The 26372-nt window shown below is 40.1% G+C and overlaps 1 protein-coding gene across 1 annotated transcript in view; it reads left to right on the top strand.

Annotated features, from left to right (window-relative positions):
* Positions 1-26372, top strand: part of TTC28 (tetratricopeptide repeat domain 28) — a 108123-nt gene that overhangs the window by 1979 nt on the left and 79772 nt on the right. Inside the window, exon 2 of the mRNA XM_041410029.1 lies at positions 3928-4206. Coding sequence (XP_041265963.1) covers positions 3928-4206 — 279 coding nt within the window. The remainder of the gene's footprint in view (positions 1-3927; positions 4207-26372) is intronic.

Here is a 26372-nt window from a genome sequence, read left to right as displayed (position 1 = left end):
AGGGACACACTTCATGTACTTTATTTATTCTTGGGCTCTTGTTGAAGCCAATTTCTGTTGCAGAAAAACAGTAATACCCCAGAATATGGAGAGAAACCATAAAACCATTTTACAGATTAAAATATAAGTTGTGTAGAAGTTTTCGTAGAAAGGGAAGCTCAGTTACAGATTTAAGCTGATTTTGGAAACCTGTATTTAGCCTTAGTTACTGTCACTCCTTTTTTTTCAGAATCTACTAGGAATGCCAGTTTTTCTGCTTGCCTCTTTTTGGTGTTTTCCTCTTCCTAATGCTTCCATAAGTATCTTGAGCTATTTAGATAATTTCAAATATAAAAATTCTACATACCACACTTACAGTATATTTTTTTAAAATTATAAAGAAAATTTTAAAAAAATTATCTTAACTATGGACATGCCACCCAAGACATCATCAAATCAAATAAATAATTTGCATTATGTAGCATTAAATAAGAGGAAATGCATACAAACCAACAAGCTCTGAGGTGTAACATTGGTGTTTTGATAAAACATTTACTTTTGTACCACATTGTTTTCTTTAGTCCACTTGGAGCAGAATGTGGATTTGCTGTTATCTCTTCTCGCTTGTCTTACTGGAACTCACTGGGAATCTGTTCCCTGTGGCTGTTCAGACACATTTTTCAGTGTGTATGGGCACTTCTTTTATTTAATGGATGTTCTGTAGAGAGGACTAAGTTTAACAAGCTTGATCAGTGAAGACAAAAGTTCTTGTAAGGGAAGTTTTGCTGTATATTCCAGTTCCTGTTTGCTTTGGGGGTGGTTGGGAGTTAATTTCGTCTTGAAAAAGACCAGGAAAGGTTGTGTGTGTTTCAACACTCCTCTTGCTTGGCCAGCAGGGTTGAATCCTGAGCACCTTCTCCCAGAGGACACTTTTTCACCAGTGAAGCAAATTTGTTGCTGAGTCTGATCTGAAGCAGATATTGTGGAAGCTTCTGTCTGACATCACAATAAGAGCTGATTTCTGCTGTCTTGTGCTGGTTTGGAGAAGTAGTGTTGAGAAGCTTGTGCCATCTTCTACTTTATGAGAAATATATGAGCTTCTGACTCAGCCTTTCTCACTGGAACCTCTTCTGCAATTCATTAGAACCTTACTTGTTCTGTTAAGAAACTTCTTTAGCATTGGTTTAGTACATGCAACCACCTTCTGTAGCAAAATATTAGGCAGTCCAAATATGTGCATTACCATCACCTTCCACTGTGTTAACAGAAGAGGAGCAGTGGTGACTGGCGAGGGGATGGCTTTGTAATGAGTACTTTTTGTGAGTTGGTACCATAATCATAATCTTTTTTCATTTGTGGTTTGAGTGCCAGAGTGACTCAGTTTTACTGTTTCAGGGTTTTTTCTTTTACCTCATGATGTTTTACTGCCTTACGTAGTTCTCATGATAGCAGGAATTAAACAGTAACATATTCCACAAATTACCGTCGTCGTTTCCTTTTTTTTTCACGAGATTGTTTAGCGTCACAGGATATTAGAGGCAGAAACCACTTCACTTGGACCGAGAGGATGTGTCCTCATGGATTCTCCTTGTTGTTACAGACTCACAGTGTGATTCTGGAAGGATCATTAACAGCTTTGTGTGCGCATTTGTTTGTGCATAGTAAACTGCCAGAAAAGACAGCTGTTGTTGGACTTGTCTCACTGATGCTCCTCGAGGTTGTGCTGGGTGCTTTGTGCCCTTGCAGAGGTCCCACTGCTGAGGGTTCAGTAGCTCTTGGTGGTCCTGGGTGAGCAGCAGAGTCCCTGTGGTCGGGCAGAGGGGTGGGTGAGATGCCCCTGCTGCCCCTGAGCTCTCCAGGGTGGGGCTGGCTGTGCCTTCACACCAGGCCACCCTCCTGCTGGAGGCAGTTATGGCCACAGCTGGTGAGGAATCTATTTCTTGAAATATTTATCTTCTGAATAACTTTAAGTTCATGGCTTGTTGCAGTACTGCTTGTGGAAGCTGCAGTCGTTCACTCTGAATGTGATAAAAGCCTGGGAAATAGGTGACATGTGGTATTTTTCATTGTCCCTGATGCAGGTCAGTGACCAGGAAATACTCAGGGAGGGAGGCAGCAGCCACCTTTAAAGACACGTGAAGAAACTGCTGCCCCTGGCACCTGGGTACCCACCAGCCCCCTTTCCTGCAGTACCTCCAAGCCTTCTGCTGGCTAATTACCTTTCTCAGGCTTTCCTCACCTTTGTGTTTGTGCCCATGTAATAGCTGCTGAATCTTCATAGTCAGTTCTTGCCCTCAGGTCACAACAAACTGTCCATGGGATGAAGTTTATTGTCAGATGCTCACAGATGTGTGAGTTATTGCACTGCTTGAATGAAGCAACGTGTTCAGTGCCAGCATTAGCAAGAATACTATAGAGAAAGCAACCTCACAGGTGAAAGGAAAAGAGGTTTTGGTTCAGTCTGCTACAGAACAAGAAACAGTACATTTACTGACACAAAGGAGATTTGGATATTAGGAAAAATATTTTAATGATGAAAATCTTGAAGCAGTGTGTGGAGATTGTCCAAACTTTTTCTAAACTTCCCTGTTGGAGGAGATTCTATGTTTTACTCAGGCAAACACACAAACACTGTCAGAAAAGAATGTATATAGTAAGAAAAAAAAGAAATCAGTAGTTTCTAACTTGATGCTTTTCTATTGTTATTTGACTTAAGGAAGAAAAGAAAAAAAAACTCTATAGACCAATTGATCCTTGTGACAGGATGTCAGTTTGCAGCTTGCTTCCCTTTCCACCTTTAAAAATATTCCCCAGCTGGCTCTGCTAATGTATTTAAACCCTGTGGTTGTTGTGTTGTGGTAACAATATGTGATATTCTTAAACTTTTTCAATTTGCAGGACTAAAACTAGATGACACCAATCTTAATTATAGCAGTCTAAACCTTTAATGAATATTTTCAAGTACTTTGTATGTTACCATATGTATTGTGTTGCCAAATACTGTTACTGCACAACTCCCAACTGCCTTGTGATGAGAGTTGGACTAAGATGTTCTTGCTGAGTTCTTGAGTGTCTTTGGGAGAGAGTTTGCATGACAGAAACAGTTACTGACTGCAAAGGAGTGTTTGAGGAAAATGTGCAATGTAGAAATTTAAGTAAGGAGAAAAGGTGTACCACAATGAATGGAACTAGGATTTTCTACAGCTCACTTTAAATAATGTCTTATAATTAGAAGGCTTAAATATTTTTTCTTTGTTATTTTGTATTACCTGAAGTTGTCAATGGGGGAGGGTGGCTCTGCCAAGGAGGATTGTTCTGTTGTTAAAATAAATTGTCTGTCCCACTTACTTCTGTGAGTGTATGTGGTTCTAAAAACTCCTTCCCTTCCCAAATATGAACAATTTGCAGCTGCATGTTGTTGGGTATAGAGGTTTGTGAGCAGAGGCTACAGGGCAGGTTCTTTGGTTTGGTTGAAGAGATTTTACACATTTTTCCATTGTCTGTGTATTCCTGTGCTTCTCTGTGATATCAAAGTTCAGAGGTACCAGCATCATCTTCATATTCACAGCTGCCACCTGTTCTCCACCTGGCAACTCTGCCTAGTGCTGTGGAATCCAATAGCATGGCTGAGGAGAACAGCACTTCTGAGTGTGGAGTGCAGCATATGTAAACAGACTGCAGCTGCTCTTGTGTCTAGAAGACCTCATTCTTAGGGAATGATATGTTTTGCAAGACTCTTTCTGCTACTCCTGTACCTTCAAAAAGAGATTAAATAGATAAGCAACTTACTTTTTTAAGAATCTGGTTCTGAATTCATCATTTGTTCTGCAGTGACGCTGGTGGCTTTAATTTTTGCTGTACAGTTTCTAATAGTTCAATCTTTTTTTTTCCCTTTTTTAGTAGCCTTCCTTAACACTAACATAAAAACTCTCCCTTTCCCTCTGCCAGATTTCTTTCTGTGGATCAAAATCCTTCAGAAGAAAAAGTCCTGACAGTCCCATGTTGAGCAAAGCTGAATTTGTGGAGAAGGTTCGGCAGAGCAACCAGGCTTGCCATGACGGCGACTTCCACACGGCGATCGTGCTCTACAACGAGGCGCTGGGGGTGGACCCCCAGAACTGCATCCTCTACAGCAACCGTTCTGCAGCCTACATGAAAATCCACCAGTATGACAAGGCCTTGGATGATGCCATCAAGGCACGACTCCTCAATCCCAAATGGCCAAAGGTGAGGAAGTGTGTTTGTCTTTTGTGTATTATTTCCTCTAGGGAAGGAGGAACTCCTGGGGGGTTGTTGGTCGTGTATGTAGCACCCAGTGTAAAAGAGTGCATTTCTGTGCTAAAGCCTGGTTTTGTTAAAAGCTCCAGATAATAATGTATTTTCTGTTTAAAAGTTGTTTGACTTGAATTACGTGTTGGGTATTAAACAGTTTTCTGTGTAAGCATACTGTTCCCCAATGGGAGTAGGCTACTATTTTACTGTTTTAACACAGCATGGTTCCTGGGTTGTGAAGACCAGACATCTGTTTTAATGTTTAATGTAGTCAGTATTCATCAGCATCCAGGAACATGTGGTTCCAAAACTTTGAGAGGTAGCATAGACATTCTTATTAGTACATTAGAATGATAAGGCCTTTCAAAATACTGTTCAAAGAGTGTTTGTGTGTAGTATATTTTGGACAAACATTTGAAGAAATATGTATCTTGGCATTCTCTAAGACCTGACTACGAAAGGAAACATTTGTAAAGAGCAAATGATGTTGGTTGCCTCTTCCTCCTGGGCTTGCTTTCCACCAGCTGCCATTGATTGCTCCAGTAGCTGCCTGGCCTTGGCTAGTCCAGGGCCAGTCCTTTGCATGCTAATTGATTTTAACAGCATCTGCTCCAGATTCTGTTTCTCCTGTCAGTCCCTCACACATCCTTATGAGCCACTTTAGCTAAAGGTGCAGTTTGAGAGCAGACTCATCACCAGGTTCCTCTCCTCAGAAATCGGAGCAGGTGGCAAGCATGGTGCTCTGCACCAGCTGGGCTCCAAACTATTGAAGTTTTCCTCTGTTTCAAAGCAGATCACTCTTAATTCCTGTATTTTGATTTGCAGTTGTTTATTAGCCTCTAGAAAAGCTTTTTCATATGCTTCCTTAAGACTTGAATGAATCCACATTAGAGGAAACTCCTGCTTTGTCAGGGAGATGATTTATGACTTCTAAGTTGTGTTGTTGAGTGGGTTTTTTTTGTGGGTTTTTCTTTGGTCATTATCTGGTTTATATTACTGCATGTCATAAAAGATTTTCTGTGAAGGACTCTGTGTAAATGTAGAAAATTTTGTACTGTCATTAAACTCTAGCTGTCCAGGTTGGTTGGCTGCAGATGACGAAGGAGTGTAAAATCAAAGGTGCCTGTGCTCAGTTTTGTATCCTGGTTCTAAGAAGCCTGGTAGTGATTTAATACAGTTCTGACTTACATGCAAAGTTGTGAAAAGGTACCATAAAAGAATACTTTCAAAATGCCAGTCACAGAAATATAACTGCCTTTGAAATGATCAGTGGAAAAGACTTGTGGATCAAAATAGAAGATAAGATGGAAAAGATTTATGAGCTTAAAAAGGCTATCTGTCTTAAATAAAGGCATTACTAACAGTCAGTTAAATTCAGACATAGTAGACTTATGTATTGATGCAGTGCTAAGGTGAAATATTTAAAAAAACCCAGAACATTCTTAATAATCAAAAAAATGAATTTTCTTTTTCCAGGTAGACCATATCAGTGAGTTTAAAAACATGAAATAACTCTGTTTCAATTCTAGTTCTGCTATTAAATGTCCGCCTGATCTTAACCAAACTCTATTTCTTTGTTTATTCTTGTTTTACCAGAAGTCAGGAGTCACTTTTACATAACATTTTGAGCCTCATTGGTGGAAAAACTACTGTGATGACATATGTTCTTATTTTATTCCATCAGTGTGTAATGGATATCTTTCTCTGTGATACAGAATGTTTGTATACTTCAAAAGCTACTATCAGTTGGCAGTGGAAGAATCAACATAGCTTTTGCAGGCATCCTGTCCTGAATAAAGCTTAGCCACAGTCACTGGTTGTATCTTCCCTTTTATCTTTTCACAGTGGTATCTTCAGTTTGTCAGTGCATCACACACTTCCCTCCTTTCTTTCAAATCCTCATAATCCCATTTGGAACCTTGTCTCTGGTTTTCTAACTTTTAAAGATTTGGTGTTGTTTTATTTCAGGTCACCCCTCAGTGTTTTGCTTCAGAGGGTGGCTTTGCAGTCTTTTGTTGTCGTGGTTCTTTTAAGATTTTGTATGTAGAAACAGAATTTTTATTTCACTTGGGCTGAAGGTGCAGTAGTAAATAGAAAGATGAAATGAATTTCCCTTCAAGGCCTTTCATTAGCTGGATTGAAGGTCAAAAAGGTGTTGAGCAGAAATGATTTGTAGAGGTTGGAGTTTGTGCTGCCTGCCTTCATTGGCATAGTTGTGTCAGAATTCTCATAAAATTGGCTTGGCTGGGAGTGTGGCTTGGCTTTTAGAAAGGAGCAGTGATGCTGCTACAGTAACTGAAATAATGAAAACCCACAGCTAATGAATTATTGTTTGTCCTCTGTGTGTTCATTCCACTGGAGTTGTGATGTTCACACCCTTCTACATAGTACTTCCCTTTCACCTTGAATTGTTGTTTCCACAAATCATCTGCAATGACTCTAGATTTTAGAAGAGGATGAAAAATTTTACCAGAGTCTGTCTGTGACTGATTTGGCAGCTCCACAATGAGGGTGACTGCTGGCTTAAGACATTGAGGCCATTCACTGCCCCTCTGTCTTTGTTCTGTCTCCTGAATTTCTGTTAGTTTGGTGAGGACTGGTTGCTTCTAGTTTAGGATAGATATTAGAATAAAATCTTCACAGAAAGAGGGTTCAGCATGGGAATGGGCTTCCAGGGAGGTGTTTGAGTCACTGTCCCTGGAGGTTTTGAAAAAAAGACTTGATTTCATTCAGTGCCATGGTTTGGCTGTAAGGTGATGTTAGGTCACAGGTTGGACTCCATAATCTCCAAGGTCTTTTCCAACCTAGTTTATTCTGTGGTTCTGTTTTCCTCATTTTCAACATTTACAATTTCTAAAAGGTGTATTTGTATTTGTGTTACATATTTAACCCTAGTTTTAGCCAGAACAAGGAAGGGTGTATACTTTGGGGAACAAATTAACTGGTGTGGTATGTTTTGAACACTGGCATTTCAAGAATATCTGATAGCAGAAAATAGGCAGTGGTGTTCAGAAGCTGAGAGGAGGTGCAGACAGTCGAGTGTCAGTTTGCAGTGTCCCTACACAGTACAAGGATGTTTATTTCCTTGTGTGTGTTTGTGGAACTTGTCAGAGACAAAAGGAAGGCTCTGTCTGAAGCTGAAAACTTGTATATTTCAACTTCAATATTTATTTACCAGGTTTTTTAAAAAAATAATTGGTGGGGTTTTTTTGATAGAACAGAACTGGGAAGGTTGAAACTTCTGCATACAAAGTCTAAGCAAGTTTATTAATTAGCCAGAAGAGGGAGCTTAGTAAGAACAACTGGTATTTGGTTTGAAAGGCCTGAGTTTTAAATACAAAACCTGACTTCCTTTCATTTAGGAAGTTGAAAAATTAATTTGAATGCAGGTTTTTTGAGCTACTAGAAATAAGTTTCTGTATTTCTTTTCCTCCTTTGGGTACAAACTACATTTCTTATGTAGTTGGTTAATTCTTACTTTTTTGCTCCTACTCCACTTAATGCTTGTTAGCATCAGTTGAATAAAATCTGTGGCTGAAAGTCATGCTCTTAACATCCCCACCCTAAAATCTTTATTTAAAGCATTAATTAATGTTGGGTAATGAGCAGGTGTGTTTATACAAATGCATGTGCTTATCTATGCAGATCAAGACCTGAACAATGAGAAAGTGATTGCAGAGAGAAACATCAGATCTGTTACAGACCACAAGAACTTATTGTATGTGGCTGGAACATGTTTATAACAACAGCACATAAACCTGTTCATAGGCTTTGTCTGAGAGGGCTGGCTTATGAGTTCTGCTATTTGAAAAATATTTTGTGTACATAGCACTGAGAAATGCAAGGATAACAGAATATTTCAGGAATTAAACTGCATTTTGGAAATAGCCAAGAGGCAAATCAGATCAGGCTCATTTTGTTCTTTGATTTCCTACTGAACAGTTTTCTTTGTTTTGCTGTTGATTGTGCTGTAGAAAATTTTTATTCTATTTCTCTTCACAGCTGTGCAGCCTTAGGCATGGTGCATGAAAATGGAGGGATATATATTATGTGACTCTGATACCTGAACAGTCTCTCTTTAGTTCTTGCTGATTTTGAGATATTTTTAAATCCTCACATTATAGGAAAAATGCTGTGGCTTAAATAGTTTCAATTTGGACCTAATTCTGTGCTAAAATGTAGATTTCACTACCCGTTGAGTGCTGGCTCAGTGCTGTGACAGCTAACAAAAGGTACAAACAGCCTAATGCTACTGAGCAATTAACTGGGTTTTGGCATTGATTTATTCTCTTAATCTCTCAACAGAAAAGTTGTTCATTAACAGGAGATGAAATGACTTTGTCAAACTTGAATACATTTGGGTAATAGGAACAATCACAGCCTAAGAGAAATGGAAGCAAGAATCACAAAGATGGATGTTTTCAGCACTCTGAGGGGTACCTTGGTTTTATTTGATTTCTTTGTCCTGTGTGAGTAGAAGGATGCTGACTGTACCATTAGTGACTCTGTGCTGTTTGGAGTCCCAGGGACTGGTGCTTGAGGAGCAGCATTCCCTGAAAAGCACAGTGGGTTGCTGAAAGAGAGGGGGCCAAGCTGGCAAACAGATTTGAAGACTGGGGTTCAGTAGTGATCTCTGATTAATACAACTATTCCAGCCACTAGGCAGGGAAAAATGTAATTTCTTAAAACAGGACCGCCTTTTTGTATCAACCTTTTGTAGAGCTGAAACGCCTTTTAGAGAAATGTTGATTAGTCTGGAGACTGTAGCTGATGCAAAAGGAATGCCCTGTGCATATGTAATTTAAAAGTAGCTAGGAAGAATTACATCAGGCATGACTTTCTCTTATGGTCTTTGTTTCTCCTAATTTAAAAGTATTGTCTCAGTTTAAAAATGTGGCTTAGCATCTCTAGTGGAGAAAAACTATGAAGGAACTGAAAGAAGGGGGAATTGTGAGCCGTGAAGCCTTTGGGTCTTTGCAGTGCAGGAGGGGTTTAGGTGTTGTCATCTCACTGTAGGGGAATTTGGCAGAAACCTTGCACTGGTATTTTATTAAGTGCCTTCTCCAGCTGTCAGTCATTTGACCAGGACTTCCACAAGAAGAAGGGACACTTGCACTTCTCCTGACTGCCTGCCCATCTTTATAAGCAAACCTTCACATGCTCTAGCAATCCCTAACAACCTCAGAGTTTCTCAGTCAATGGCAAGCAGAGTGCCCACCCTCGGTCCCACGTAAAACTTTTGAGCAAAGAATGTGACTTGACCACATAACTTTTTTTCATGAATAGACCTCTTGTTTTTAATTTGATGAGCAAGGAACTTTCCAGTCCTGTCCTTCAGCTTACAGTCTGTCTTTAATTTGCAGAAAGTTGCATTCCAGTTTTTCAGACGTACATAAAACCATTTAACAGACTTTTTTCACTTCGCTAGAACTTGTCTTATGTTATCATGATATTTATGCATTTCTTTCTGTCTTTTTGTGTTGCAAACCCACAGCATAGCTGAAGTTGGCTGGGGCCCTTGGAGATGAATGCAGGGTCAGCTGGAGCAGGTTGTCCATGACATTGTCTGGTCAGGTTTTGAATATCTCCAAGGCTGGAGCCTCCACAGCTTCTTTGTGCAACATGTTCCTGGGTTTGACCACCCTCACCTAAAAGTTTTCTGCTCTCCCCCCCTTTTTTTTCCAATTAGGTATTTAAATAATGAGCATCATGTAGTACTTTGACAGCTTTATGGAGTTAATGTTTTTCCCAACAGTCAAGGGAATTATTCTCTGCACCAGAAGAGATGGTTATGGCATTGCTGGAGGAAAACTGCTGTGCAGATAAGTTGTGTAGGTTTTCCTTTCCCTAAATTCCTAAAATTGCAGAGCAGTAGCAGTGCAACAGGAGACTGGGGGACAGGGACACCATGGATCAATGACACTATAGTTATGTCATCCTGAAAAAAAAAAGTATTTTCACATGTAATGGTTGTCTGTCTTAAGACAAGTACACAAGAAAAATTGCTCCTCTCTGAGAAATCAGCTTATTGCCTTAGAATTGGAAAAGCTTATAGAGGTACTTGAGTCACAGCATGCAACAAATCAACACAAATTTTCCAAGCACTTACTGTAGGGTTTCATTATTCCTTCCTTTGTTTTCTGGAACCCTTTTGTATATGGAATAAAGCAACTTAAAATTTTCTTTTATGGAATTAACTGCAGTTATTCTACTTAGTCTAAATGCTGTAATGTAAATTTCTCTCCTGGAAGGTGGTAGGTTTTTACCCCGCAGCTCTCTTGCCACTGGAACTAGTTATATTACTGTGCAGGAATGGTATAGTGGTTTTTATTCCTCATATATCTGAATATCCAAAGCACAAATGCTGAAGTAATTCTGAAATGCAGAAGTGAGGATTGATCTGCAAGGGTGATATTTAAGAAAAAGTATTTGTTACCTTCTCATTGAGATTCAGGCACATTCCCACTGGATAGCGTTTTAAGACATTTGGACTGCTTTCATTTATTTACACAATACCGGGTTTTGTACTCCATAGTTTGAGACTAAAACCTCAGTATGTGTTGTTACCTCTTTTTCTCTCCTACCCAGACCTTGAGGAGTTAATTGCCAGATGATTTTTCTGCTCAGGTTTTAGTTCTTCAGTGGTTTGTTCCTTCAATTTTGTTATTCTTAAGAATGAGATATATATTCCTTGTTTTTAGTCAGCATACAAGAATTGAGTTTTCTCACCTTGGAGGTTAATTCCTTTGCTAATGTGACCATAGTGGTGACTCATTCCGAAGTTGTGGAATTGTGGAGGATTGGAGGGATGTGTGGAGAAATGAGTGAAGCACATGAGAGGGCGCTCTGTGCTCAGGCGTTCAGCAGGGCCTGGGATCTCAGTTCAGCTCTGTGCAGAAATTCACATTTTTTAGATACTTTTAAGTGGAATTTCGTTAATTTCTTTCCACAGTTGGTGCTGTTCTTGCTGCCCACTGTGTTTGTCTGACATCAGGCAGGAGTGGCTGGCAGGGCAGTGCTGGCAGATCTGGCTCCTGAGGCTGCAGTGTCACTGATGCTCAGCAGTGGAAGGAGAGCAGCTGTTCTGAGCTGTGCTTTCTGAAATGTTTTGCTTTACACTCACGTTATCTATACACATTTGGGTTTCTTTGCATTTTAATTGTTTACTCTAATGTTGTTACCCTACTGTCTTTATGCCCCTTATCCCCATCTATTTTTCATTTTGCTCCAATTACATTATTTGCCTCTCTGCTAGATCACCAACTGTGTCTCAGATGTTTTTGGTTTTGTTCTGCAGCAAATAGTCCTGTTTTTCTTAGGGTTTGGCATCCTGGGTTTGTCCCAGCTCTCTGAATTTATGCTGTAGTTCTGGTTGGCCAAGGACTAGAATTTGAGACTGCCCAAGATGTTGTGGATGATAAGGAGTGCATCAAGCCCTCCTCTCCTTTGAGACCTGACCGTTGGTGGCTGAGTGACAATAAAGAACAGGAGGGGATTTGATGGATTCAAGGATGCTGCACCTGGTTTCTCTGTGATCGACAAGAATGCTCTTACAAACCTGCATTTTTTATTTGGGTATAGAGGCTGATACATCATGGCATTTCTGGACATTACTGGATCCTCATTACAGACCTATAATCTCAACCAGTCTCTGAGGAAATTAAATTAAATTGAGAGTTTGTGAGAGCAAGTAAACAGGAGAAAACACTAAAAATGGAGAAAGCAGAAAATTGCCTTGACTAGCAAGTCAGTAGGAAGCACTCAAGGATACCATTTACACACTGTGCTACACTGTGCCAAGGGCAAGAAAACCCAACCAATTAGCAGGGGCCTTGCTGAGAGCTCTCTGACAGCTGAAAATACATCCAGGGCTTAACATTCCATCTTCCTGGCCTTATAGTGCCAGCAGGTGTTTGCTCAGGTCATTTCATCTCCCTCCCTGTAGCCCAGTGAGATGTGAAGTGTTTGTGATCATGTACAAGTAGGAGATGCAGCACAGGGATAATTGCTGCATTAAGCACAGGCATTTTCTGACACAAGAGCATGATGACAGTTCAAACTAATGCAAACAGGGAAGAGGATTGTGGCAATTATTTTTATTTCTATAACCTGTTGTTCTCTGAGTCACTGCTCCATTTGTGTCTGAGGGCACTGAGGTCTGAACTGCTGCACAAAGCAAGTGACATTTCCCTTTTGCCACAAGCATCTTTGTACATGATTTCTCGTTTGCTCCAAAGAGGAAATTATAAAGCCCCTTGTGTTACATGGAACGACAGAAATAATTGCTATTTATCAGCTGTTATCCACTGCTATTTATCAGCTATTATCCACTGACAGAGAATTTGCCCCTGAAGTTTAAAAGAAAGGTTGAACAATATTGTAGTTTCTATCATGTAGTGAAAGGACACTCTAGTTTCAATTTTATCTTCTGGATTTATGTGGCTTTGAACTCTTTCTTTGTTCCCTTTACTCAGAAATGTCAAGTTTCTGTACTGGAAGTCAAATAACTGAATTTCTCTAGAAGTTCTTAGAAGTCTATCATAGACACAACTTTTTATGCTCTTCGGTGCAGTTATTTTTGTAATTTCTGATGACTTTACCAGAAGTTGGCAGTGGTATGCAAATTCCTGTACTGCTTTTTTCATTCCAAAACAGCTGAGGAACCAGCTCATATAAAATATATATATGGATATATATATTCTTATTATCATATGAATATTGATGTATATAAAAATATAATAAAGGTATGTCCAGTATTTGAGACTGTTCTTCTTAGGCAGTTTATGTCATGGCTTTTGTTAGTCAGGGTCAAAATTCTATTCCGTGTGCTTGATAGGTCTGTAACTGAAAACTGTTCCTTTAGTTTTTCTTGTGTTAGAACTAATACAGTGCTCACTTCCCCTAATGGAAAACTTATTTTTTATTTAGACAAGTGTTAAATTCATGGTTTTATGATTCATTTTTAATGAACTTCTTCAAAGATGAATACCAAGCCCTAGATATTCTGGATGCTAACAAAGGGAGAATGTACTTGGATGAAACATTTTTTAATAGAGGCTTGTCTCATATGGGAAGTGGAAAGAAACTTTCCTGAAACACTGCATTAATGGGTAGTTCAGGCATAATTTTCCAACTTTTTTCAGTGTGAAAAAGGAGGTTTAATTTTTGCCAAGGCTATCTGCTTGCAGTCTTCTGTCCTTCACAAATGCAACACAAAAAGCAGTGTGGCAAAAACAGAAAGGGCAATGTGAATTATACAAAATAATTTAATAATTACTGATTTATGTAATTAAAGGTGATTTTATAAGCCCACATCCTCACAAGCACTGGGATCCATGTGTCACAGAATCACACTGAGCCTTCTGCCTCTTTGAGAGCTCTGCTCCCGTCTGAGAGGGGGTGTTGGCTCTTCCATGAGAATTGCTGTGCTGAGACTGAAGTGTCACATGAAGGAGTTTAAGCCCTGGTGGGTAGGAGATGTTTAAGGGAACAGGAATTTGGGGTTGGTTTTCCTGGCAAAGATGTCAGGCAGCTGTCAGAGATTTTGAGGCTTTCTGTCCTCAAGGTTACATTTGAGCTGCTGTATCTTCCTTATCGCTCATGGGCTTCTCAAGAACTGAATTTCTGAGCCCATTTGTCCTGTGAAGCCATAACATCTAGTGGAATTCAGTTTCATAATTTTTCTGAATGTGTGAAAAAGCTGGTGAAAGGTGGTTTTAACCCTGCTAACGTTCAGTTCTGTGTTTGCTGGACAGCTCCCCCATGAGTTGGGCAGAGCATGGTTGGGTCCTGCCTCACTCTGTTGGACTTTTGCAATAACTCAGGATAGGAATTCTAGACATATTTTCTTATTTTTATTTTCTGTGTATTTTTTCTTGCACTGTAATTCGTTCGTAATTGGTCCAAAATACAAAATAATGGTTTTGCTTTTCCTTTGCCAGATGAATAGGAACTGGAAAACAATCTAATATCAGAGTTTGTTGTTGTGTAACCTTTACCCCCCTCAGTTATGACACAGGAATACCTATAAGTTCTTGATCAGCTCTTGGTTTTCATTGCTTAGACATCTTGTTTTGGCCCTGATAGCTCTCCTGCAGTGAGCCACAGTGAGGTTTGTGATCACTAATAGTGATTAATTTTAATGACAGTTGCCCTGAATCCTCTCCCATGCCTTTAGAGATACATGTCAAGCTTCAAGGCCTCTTATTCATTTAAATGTTCTCTGGGAACACAGAGTAGTAGTCTCACTCCAGAGAATTCAGATGTGCGATGTGCTCATGTTTATTTTATGGTGATACATCTCATTCAGTTGCCATTGTTACCAGGCTGTGCAAGGAAATTACTTTTTATCATGAGTAGGGTGGATAGGAAATTCATGCAACTGTATTTCAGGGAGTAAATTTTTCATGGTTATAGCCCATGGGTACTAAATAAAAAATGTCAGCTTCTTGGATTTGGTTGCACTCTGAAAGTGTGCTGAGAAATAATGGCTTTTGTGACTGTTTGGGAAAGGACAGCTACAGCACTGAGCCCTCCTAGGCTTAAAGCAGAAAATATGTGCACTTAACTCAGATGGAAATGTTTGGTATTGCAAGGTGCAGTCACTGAGGCTTTGGAAAGCTGTAAGAGAATAGGGAATGCTGCAAAAAAGGAGCGTGGATAAGAGGAGTGTGTATAGTAAATGTAGCTTTTTAAAGAGCCTAAATTAGTGTTCCAATGAATAAAAAGAAATCAGTTGCCTGTATGATTTTGTGCCCTCCCACATTTGTTCTGCTTGATCTCACACTCTGCACTGAGTGAGGATTCTGATCCTGGAGTCTGCAGAGGGAGCAGCATCGAGCTCTCAGTTAATGATCCAAACCAGCAACTCACTCCTGGCTCAGACACATCCATTGTCTCTCATGCTCTCATACAATTTCTCCTCCCAAATACTAATGCTTTTGTTCTTTTTTCTTCTGTGTCCCCACACAAAATTGTTTGTATTTAAAATTGGTTTTATATTTTATTTTTTATTAAATTTTGTTTATACTAAACAAAAAAAATAATCACAGAAATGTAATTTTTATTGTTTGTTAGTTTAGAGTGCTCAGTACTGTTAAGTACAGTGATAAATCATATCTGGAACTATAAATATTTTTATGCATTTGTAAATATGGTGCACATTGTGTTGGGTTTGGTTGGTGCTTCATGAAAAAGGAAAATTTAAAATTTGTATGAAAATAACCATCTGTATTTCACTAATTAAACATTTACTGCAGCTTCTGTGAATTCATGTTTTATAAAATCACACTGTAGAAGAGAAAAAAGCAACTTGAATGTAGCAGATTTACAACTCTCCCTTCTGCTAATCTGAGTAGAAAACAGTTTTGCCAAGAAGGTGAATGCAGTGAGCACGCTGGTCTTTCAAATGCTGAGGCCTCTGAAGGGCTTTTGGGTACATTTAACTGAAATTTTTGCTTTCTGCCATGATAAAGAAGGTAGTGTTTACATTTTGCTTTAGGTATCTCTAATCTCTATAGTGCTACAACCCCCCAAAATTCTATCAGTACTGCATGAAAGAAAGCTTGTTTCCTAGTTATTTTCCTTACTTTGGGGTTGCCCCAGTCCCTTGGCCTCTGAAGTGAGCAGTAGCATTGTTCAAATATTCACACTTTCAATATTGTGTAGCCTTGAGGTTCAGCCTGAGATGGTATTTGAGGATCTGGCTCTGAAGGTGGGATGCTCACAGTTGTGTGGGAACTTCATCTGCTGATTTTAAATGAGGTGGCAATAATAAAGGTGGACAAACACATACTTTTGTGATCTAGAGGTACAAAAATTTCATTGCTGGAAATAGACAGGAAACAGGCACAATAATTTTTTTTTTTTTACTCTTGAAGTATTTCCCAACTTCTAAATAGCTAAAAAGCCTTGAACAATGTCTGGCAAGTTTTTATTTTACCTGAAAACAAATGGAGGATATGAATATCTGTTTAGTAATATAGAGAAGGCTAAATTTACAGTCAAAAATTTAAGCAGATGTCCAAAACAACTGGTTTTTATAACCCAAAGGACCCTTAGACACTTGCACCAGCAAAAGTTGTTTTGTTTTTTATTCCCTGCTCACAAAAATTAACCATCTGCTCATTAGAAGTGTTACAAATGGAAGAGCTGAAATGGGGCTGGTATGGCTTGCAGCTTTTTGGCAGCTGCTGAGAGACATGGTAGGGTTTAGTAGTACTTTTTCTAGAATCACAGAATGGTTGGGGTTGGAAGGAAACTTAAAACCAGCTTGTTCCAACCCCCTGCCACGGGCAGGGACACCTTCCACTGTCCCAGGTTGCTCCAAGCTCCATCCAACCTGGCCTTGGGCACTTCCAGGGATGGAGCAGCCACAGCATCTCTGGGCAACCTGGGCAGAGCCTCAGCACCCTCAGAGCTGAGAATCTTAAGTGGCATGGAGGTGCTGAAATGAGAAATAACAGAATGTGTGAGCACAATTCACATCCCAGCCGTGCCTGTGCCACCCACACAGTGAGGTCACTGAGGAGGCCTCTGCCACATGTCACAGGCATGGTCTGTAGTGGACACCCTTGGAAGACTATTGTGAAATTCCTGTTGTTCCTACCAATGCAAGACTCAGTCCTTTTGGAGCTTCAAGTCCATATTCTGTGCTTATTGTAACGTAGAATTCCCATGAAATGGCTTGGGTGGGATGGGATCTTTGAAGATCATCAAGTCTAAATATCTTTAAAGCAAATGTGCATCTCTAGGAGGTGTACGGGTTTTGGAACAAGCTATGGAACAACAAGACATGGAGGAGATTATATAACTGAAAAATTTTAATTTTTGGTGCCTGACTGAGACATGTGCTGAGATCCTTCATGCAGTTTGCTGGCTGGAATTTTTGAGGAGCACATGAACAGTGTGTTCAGGTGCCTAATATTTCATAGCCAAAGCCTCACTGGGGGCATCTCAGAGCTACAGGAAGTGACAGATTTCAAGATAATGCCAATAAACTTTAAACAGCTGTAGGTTTACCTGCAGTCTGCTTTCCAAATAGATTTCAGTTATCTTTTAGTGAAATCTCTTTTCAAGATGTTCTGAAAAGTAAAAATCAACTAAATACATTTTCAACTCTAGTTTTTTGATACTGCTATAACTGGGTGAACTGGGGAACTGGCTGATGCATTTCAAAGGATTAATTGAGATAATTTTTGAGCTAGTTTGATTGGACATGATTATAAGCTTAGCTGTGAAATAAGAAGATTCCTGTTTTTACATAACTGAATAGTAGTTGATGCTGAAAAACTCATGCTTAGAACACTGACACTTTTCTGAAAGTTAAATATGCTAAATAAAACTGACCTTGATTTTGAAATGAGCAAGGGTAATTGCTAATAGAGAAGATGATGAATTAAGATTATCATCTATTGAGCTGGCGCTGGCAGCACCCACAGCTGTCACAGTGTGGCCAAGCTGCAGGAAAGGAGAACACCTCTTCAGGCAGGTGGAGAAGGTGGGTGGACACAGCTATTAGATGATAGCCTTGATAGCCCACTCTATTTTGCTGTAGCCATTCCAAGAGGGTAATTAATCATGTTGGGCTATGTCTCAATCTGGGGTTGATGCACTGCATTCTAATGAAACTCATTAGGGCTCCATCTTTATAATTACAGGATAACTTTTCTTTCAAGCTTCAGGAATAACTTGCCATGAAAACAGACACAGAACTGAAACTCAGGAGCATAAATTTCCTTGCATTGCTGTTACAAGTGAGGAAGGACAGAAATATTCAGGACTCCCCTGAGTCAAAACAAACCACTCTGTAACAATCAGAGTAGGAGTGCCAGATTGACTCTTCCTTCTTTCAGTGTTTTTTGATCTGGTATTTCTAAGGTCTTCTACATTATCTGCAGTTGGGATTCTCTTTATGTCATGTATTTCCCTACCAAAAGTAAAAAGGAAAGTATGTTATCCCAGGAGTATCATATGTGGCAATTAATTAATCTGAGATTTTTTCAGGGGAAGAGGTAGTATAAACAAAACATATACATTTCAGTGTGAGAAACACTACATAGTTATGTGTATGTAGCATATTTTAATCTTTGTTAATATAAAGCTAATAACTTAGTTTAAACACTGGTCATCACTGGAAAAAATACTAAAATAATAATTATTTTTAAATAATAATACTGGATGAAAAGAAACTCAAGAGTGTTAACTGGATGACCTTTCCAAGAGTGCTCTGAAGTGAGTGTCAGTAGCCACAATTACTGAGTGCAGTTACCTGATGCCAAACACAACAATTGGGCTTGAGAACCTTCAGTCGGGGGGGCAGGAAATAGGAGAAAATTGCTTTTTCATTTGGGAGCGCAGTGACTTGAAATCATTCAAGTGCCCTCATTTTTCTGTTCTGGAACATTAGACTGATATCTGGAAATGCTCTGGTGGAGAGCAGAGGAGATAGATGTCAGTGGAATATCTAGAAATGCAAGTACTGTCTTGGGAGAAATGGATTTATGGGCTGCTGCTGCCTCGAGCCAATGTGCCTGGTAATTTGTGATAGACCTGGCTTCTGCCTGTGTCCTGTTTCTGTGGATAACCTCTGAGTGACCCCTGCCTGATGAGTGAGTTGGCTCTTTTGCACGAGGCCACTTTGCATGAGAAGAAAACTGAAATTTGTAATTTTGAAATATCAATCTGTTGCAATTTTTCTCCCCCCTTTGACAATTAAGCCCTATTTAAGAGGAATCAGGCTTGGAGACCTTATTTTTCACCTCTGTTAGTGAAATTATTGCAGGGAAATCTTGCAGCCTTATCTCTGATTATGACTTCATTACCAACTTGCAGTATCTGTATGTCTGTTTCCTTCTGGCTGATTAGTTTGGGATTGATAACAGGAGTTGGAGCAGAGAGCCAGTTTTGGTAGATTCCAGGGTCTAATCATGCAGCAGTTATTGGCTCCAGGTCTCTCCACCAATAAGTGTGTAAGTCATGGATCTTTGGTCTTGGCATTTGTCTGCCTTTCTTTAAATGGTTTTGAAAGATTTTGAACATGAACATTTTTCAGGTAACAGAATTATTTTTCTTCTGACTTGCCCTACAATGTAGAACCTATTTTCTTAAGTGTGCCAGAGAGCTTCTGTGCTGCTGAGGCAGTGTTAAGTAATGAGTATGACACAGGATGAGCCATTAATCCCATCTCCAGAGAACAATCAATCTGTACAGTGCCACCTACTATTACTCATAGCAAAGAAAAACAAACCTAAGATTCTTTGGGAAATACAGATTTCCCAGTAATTCAGGCTGTTAAAGAGTTAAAAACCCTCTGTGAATAAAAGGAAAAAGGGTTGTTCTTTTGAGAAGTAACTGAGTAGTTACAGCCTTGTGCAGAGAAAAGATCTTCACAGGCAGGATAGAATAGAAGCAATTTAGGAATGATTTGAAAACTGCTTTTGAGTAATGGATGTGAGTGGGAGAGAGTGCAGCACAACAGATGAAACACTGAACAAGATTTTGCAAGGGGAGAACTTTTGGGGCTGGAAGTTAGCCCTGTTCCCCACAGGGATGCTGGGGCTCTGTTTTGGTGGTCTGTGGAGCAGAGAGTGCTCTTTGGCAGGCTGGGGAGTGCATGATGTCATGGGATGCAGAACACATGCACGGAGAGCCAGGAACTGCTGTTCGCGCCGCGGCGCTGCCAGATGTGCGCGCCGAGAAATGGAGAAAGCAGCTTTGTAAAGATGCTGAGAAATGTCCTGGGCTGAGCCTGGGCCCAGCCACGCTCTGTGCACGGTTCAAATACACTCCATGGGGTTTCTCAGTCCTGGAGCCCAAGTTCTGCACTTGGGAGCAGCCCATGTAGAATTCCTCTCCCAGTGTTTTTCTGAGATGAGCTTGGAGAAATTCCTGTTTTATCCAGAAAACGTACTGAGAGCTTCTTTACAGGAGTTACTTGCAGCAGAGGAGAATCAAAGGAATCTATTGACTCCAGTTTTCACTTGTACTTCCTATTAAGAACGGTTCCACATTCCAGCAGAGGCCCTGGTGCCAGACATTGCTCTCTTTACTGATGCACAGCTCTCTCTGCAGATTAAGTGGCCTCCAGGAATTATGTGAATCTCTTACCCAGCAGTGCTTCACATGCAATAAGGCCAAAGGTGGGTTTAAGCTTTTCTGTATTTCAGGGTGAAAATACGGGGTTTTTTCCTAGATTTTTTTCACCTGGATTTTGGGGTCAACTAAAAATATTTTTATTCCGTACAGAATGTATCTGGTCATTGGTGTACAGAGAGTTAAATATAGCTTTGCTTCTCCCTCCTTTTGCACAGGCTCTAATTAAAGGGAGGAGGGGAGATTCTGGAAGGCAGCAACAGGAGAACGCCTACAGAAAGTCAGGAATTCTTTATCCAAATGGAACATTTCAAGCTTGAGAGATTTTTTCTGTTTTATATATTTTTTAATGTTTACTGATGGTTTTTCCTGCTAAAAGGATCATTGCTAGCTAGCAGTATTATAATCTTGCTGGTCTGTGTACAAGACTACAAAGAAGTCTCCTGTAGTAGTCACACAGGTAAATTGCCACTCTGGAATCTTTGGAACTGTGCCATTCTGAAGGATCTGCTTAAGGGTGCTCTGATGGTTCCTCTCAGAGGAATGTGAGATCTGTGAGTTGCCAGGAGGTTCATATTGCTCACTTGTTGAGTAGAAATTGTTCTGCTGAGCTCAGAGACTGTACCACAGCAGGGATCTGGTTCCTCCTGGCTGGGATGCCCAGGCATTTCTGCCGTGTCCTCACCAAGCCATGGTGATTCTCCAGCTGGAAAACTCAGGGGGAAAATTGTGTTCTGTGCTGTTTTAACAAGGAAGGGCACAGCTCTGTAAGTGTCCTTGTGCTTGGATAGGTGTGGGAGCTGCTCCCAGACTTCAAGGCATAAGCTTCTAACAAGTGGCATCAGAAAGGAGTTTTCTTCCTCATAAACAAGATGCACCATTTACTGAGTTCTTCATGTTGTAGAAGATGGACCTACAAGAGGTATGTTCCCAGATTTTGTCTGTTCTCTTAGAGTGATCAGGACACCCAGCAGGAAAAATCAGATTTAATAGGCCAGGCTGTTAGATTTAGGGACTGACTTGTCTGTCTGATGTGGGGTTCCTGTAGCACCTCAGTTGAGGCTAGCAACAAGAACTCTTTATATTTTATTTTATTTTATTTTCTGTTTTTTATTGAGCCTGGAATTATTTGGAGTAAACCATTGTAAAACTGTTTCAGTTTTAGGACATTAAAGTCATGGTAATTAGGCCTAAGCCTTTATACAGCTTAATTAGGAGGAGAAGAATAACAGCACACTTCTCTAAAGTGTAAATATGAGCTTATTGGCAGCATTTTACCTAAACTCTGATGTTTATAGAGTGGTGGTTGGGTAGCAGTGTGGAAGCCTGACAATCACTGCATTTCTGACAGCCTGCTACAATGTCACGTTGAACAGTGAAAGTCTGTGCCCAGGCAGAGAGAATATATCAAACCAATTTGTCTCTCTTTTGTCTGTCATTGCTTGTACATGCAGCATATAAAGAAGGCACCGTGTGTAGCACGATGTAATTCAAGATCTGTTGAGTCTTTTCCATTTCCCCTAGACCTTAATAAATTGAGAAGTTTTTAGATAAGTCTTCCCCTTTCTTATTTTTGCTTATTTCATTCAGGTAATTCCTTCCCACACTTGTTTTTTCTTAATATTTCTGACCCATATTCAGAACCTGCTGTCTAAGCTACTGTGTATCAGGTTAAAGATACTTACCACAATCTTTTTTCCAGCTATAATTACTTAATTACATTTCAGTTCTAATTGAGTTTTCTGTGCTGCATGGTGGGGCCTGGGCTTTGGGACTGTGGGTTACAGCAGAGTCCTTGTTCCAAGGGGTCCAGACACATCAGCAGAGACATTCCAGGGAAGCAGATAGTGTTCTTTTTTTCCTGTTTGCCCTGTGTCTGTGCAAAAAGCCTCTGTTTCCAAAGTATCTACTGATATTCTCAGTTTTTAAAATGGAAAAAATGTGTGCTGGAGAAAAAGAAAGGTGAAGTGAGTGCGGATTTCAAGACTAGGTTTGTGCTTCTCGGTCTGCTGTGGGGTCACCTTTTGTAATAGAACTTCAGTAAGAAAAGGTGCTAATTGCAAAAATAGATTATGGAGTAATCTAATGTCTAGTAATTAACTGTCATTTACATAACCTTCAAAAAGTATTTTAAACCAATCTCTTATAGTCAGTAAACAGTTTTATGTAGGTGCAGATTGAATAATTTTTCATTGTTGCTTCTTGCAAATAGTTCACCCCTCACCTTTCCTGTCAGGCATGAATGGAAACTGCTGCATGGTTCTCTCCTTCTGTTTCTCCACAGAGAAAAATTTTAGTACCTCTTTAAGCCTTATGCTTTTTTGGTGCTGGATGTTTGAGCACATGAAGGTAAGTTAAGCAGATGTGTTCTGTATTTTTAGGCTGGAGCCAACAGCTGTCCTAGTTATTCTTAAATGCTCTCAGAACTTTATGCAGAAAAATACCTGGAGTCAGATTCTGACTGAGTCTTGTGTGCTGGCTTCACTGCTGTAGGACAAAGCTAATTGGGGTTACTCTGGTCACTGACAGGGTCTCAAGTTCCTATTTTGGTGAGCTCTCCTGATTTTACTGTTTGAAGTAGTGAAGCTAACTAAAACTGCATCAGAAACCGTCATGGTAGTGCTGAGTTGGAGATGCTTCTCCTCAGCAAACTGCACTAGGTGATTGTTTTAGGTCCCTCCCAACAGGAACTATTCTATTCTAACAATGTTAGATGTGACTCCTCAGAGATGCCAAATTGTCTCTGCTCCAATGATTTCAGTGATGCTGTAGGGTTTTACAACACCTTAAGATTGTTTCCCACTTTTGAAGTGGTTATCTCTGACATGGCAGTGACAAGGTACTCTTCAGATTAACTGTAGAAGGAATTGCTCTTTGAACATCTATCTTTCTGAAGGAGATTTATCTGATTCTGGTTTTGAGGCTTTGTTGGCTGTCTGTAGACACTTTGTCATTGTAGAGGAGTTCAGTTTATTTCTTTCCTCTGTTCTCTTACTGCTGCAGCAGTGGAAAGGGCAGCTGTGAGATGCAGCGTGCTGTGCTTTGGGAAGATATGGTGCTGCATATGGATAAATTGTGTCACATCTCTTATTCATACAGTCCTGACTGAAAATGTGAACAGACACAAACAAAATTCCTGGTACACATTTTACAAGAAAGTTCAGCAGGTGAACTGCCTATCATTCTAAATCAGTAAGAGAAGAGTCCTTAGAGAGTTTTAGGGGCTGTTTCTGACAGTTACAGGATCTTTTGTTGAGTGGCTCAGGACTCAGGAGTAGGATAGCTTGGATAACATGCTTCCATTTCCACTGTGTGGAAGAGAAATTTAGAATAGACAAAATAGATCCTTTACAATACAATAGTTTTATTGTGTAGCCCTTTCAGACAAAGCTAAAAAAGAATTTTTATTAAAACTTTGCATATGCTGCTATGATTTCTTTAAATTTAGAAGATATGTTCTGTGTCCTGTAAAACAGGACAAATTTAATGTGCAGAGTATGTCACCAAACTCTAACTCCCTCTCTGCTCACCTAAAGCTAATTGTTAAAGCAATAAGTTTGACTTTAATTTATTTTATCTTTCAGTTTCTTCATGTCATTGTCAGGTGTGTCTGAAGTCCACCTCCTTAGGAGAAGTGTCTAAGTGGGGATGTAATTTTTAAACCATAATTGAAAGGTTTCACATTTCATTTGCTGCTGGGGTTTGTGAGCTTGTTGGTTCCTCTGTGTATTGATGGATCTGTCTCCTCAGTGCAAGAGTGTCCTTAAAGGTACCACAGCCATCCTCTATCCTGCTTGATCTTATTTCATATTCACACACAGAATTCCTTCATTTCAACACAAACCTTTCCTTTGAATCAATTGCCTCTTCTAGCAAATGATCATCTCAGGCCTTTTGTCCAAGCAGCATCATTCCAGGAAGGGCAAGATTGTTTTCAGTCTCTCTACTGCATGTAAGATAATACAGCTTGCAGCTGGGTTTTTTTAGAAAGAATTCATAGGAATGTGTTTAAGGTGTACTCTGAGGAGCAGGCAGAGGGGACTATCTTGAGGAATAAAAGTAGTGTTTTCATTCAGGAACCTGATAATATTGTAAGTATAGCTTAAAAACAAGTTTGTATAGCCTTGTCCACTAAATTAATGTAAGTCTCCCATTTTGGGCTAGTAAGAGTTTATTTGAGGCTGTTATGCCTGCAGAGACACTGAAGATGTGAATGGCTGGAGTCTCTGTAAGGTGTGGGAATGGGGGGGCAGGGGAGGAAGAGCAGCTCTCCTGGTGAGAACTTCCAGGTTAGTTACAGATGATTTATTTGGTTCTTCCTTACCTGAGACAGCAGATGGTGATGGAAATTGGCAAGGGAAGAGTGGGAGAAGACCCTTCTCCAGGGGAGGGCAGATAGCAGAAAGGGTGCTTTTCTATGAATCTTTGCCTTCCAAGTATTTCTTTGACCCACATCTTGCCTGAATTACACTTGTCTCCATAGCAGCAGTAATTGTACTTCCTATGGAAAAAAGGAGGGGCAAGTCATAATTAGAAGCAGGTCCCAAACATGGTTTTCTGCTCAGGATCATGTAAGGGTAGAACTGAAGCCTCGTAAGCCAATAACAGTCTCAACAGTTCTGAAGACAAACACCTTCCTTGGTAAGATGCAGTTAAAATTTAGGATAGGTTTCCTATCCATCGAAGTACAGAAATACATTTTGCCATAGGACTATCACACAGATATTTTGCAGCACACCATGTGTATATAATACAGTCACAACTGAGGTGCCAGCAGAGACTCTCACTGCTCTGTGAAGGGAAGGACAGTGGAACAGGGCACTGAGGGCACTATGTTCTCTCTTTCTCTCTCTGATTATCACCTATCTTCCTCCTGTTATCCACCCCATATTCCCTTCGCTTCTCCAAGGCATGGAGTAGGGCTTTCATTTGAAACACCAAAGTATGTTTCATTTGAAACACCAAAGGATGGATAATGCTGGAGTGTTGACCCTTTATTTCCTGAAGGGTGTGAAATGGATGGAGTTTTGTCGCAAGACTTGATCTGGTAATTAAAAGAGAATTGTTTAATTCCTACATTTGAAGGGAGTTCCCTCTTCCCAGAGCAGAATTTTCTGAACTCCTTTTTCCCTTTTGCAGGCCACACTTGCTGAGCAGCTGCCACAGCTCAGTCACTCATGCAGAGTCTCATCTGTAAACCCTTGTGAGGTGCTGTGTCTGCCTTCAGCACTCTGGCCGGAGGGGGTAAAAATGACAGACACAGGAGCACTGTAATGAATTGAAAGCTGCTTTAATAAATTCAGAAATAAAAGGACTTGATTTCATTATCCTTCATGAATTTGCCAAGGGACTCAGCTTGGTCTGCAGTGCTCTGGCTGTGGGTGTTACTGAAGTGCTGGCATCTCACACACTGCCAGCCCAGGCAGTACACAGGGAAGTGCAGGTTGTTACTCCAAGTCTTCATGTACCTCCTGAGCACTATCCAATTTAGCTGCTACCTAGGTAGAGTGACACAATGAACTGAATTCTCATTCTGCTTGGATAGCCTGTCTAGCAAACTGCTCAACAAGCCATCTCCAACAGGACCTTTTCCTACTTGCAGTGTGTGATTGCTTCTGGGTGATGCTCACTTGTTGAGCAGAAGGAATTTCAAGGTGTAACAAAGATATCAACTTAGAATTTAGAAGGATTATGCAAGAGATGTGATAATACATCAAATAGGGAGGGGTGTGCTTTGGTGGTTGCAGCTTCTTTACACAGTTTTGCCATAATGAGCAAAAAGTCCTTCATAACAATGTTTAAGCCATTAACTGTAACATTACAATCTCTCACAACAGCTCCTGCATTGCTGCCACTTAATTATCCTTACTTGGGAAGGATTTCAAAAACCTCCTGTTGATTATGTCAAAACACCACATTTTGTAATCTGTCTGTAAATTTGATGAAGCTTCGTTCTGACAGCCACGTGGAGCTGAGCACTTATTTTCTTCACTCGGGCACCAACTGCTATGCACAGAACGCTTCAGAAT

Source organism: Onychostruthus taczanowskii, unplaced genomic scaffold, assembly GCF_017590055.1.
Source record: "Onychostruthus taczanowskii isolate IOZ18803 unplaced genomic scaffold, ASM1759005v1 scaffold32, whole genome shotgun sequence".
In the NCBI taxonomy this organism is placed as follows: domain Eukaryota; kingdom Metazoa; phylum Chordata; class Aves; order Passeriformes; family Passeridae; genus Onychostruthus; species Onychostruthus taczanowskii.
This window is presented reverse-complemented; position numbering and strand designations above follow the sequence as displayed.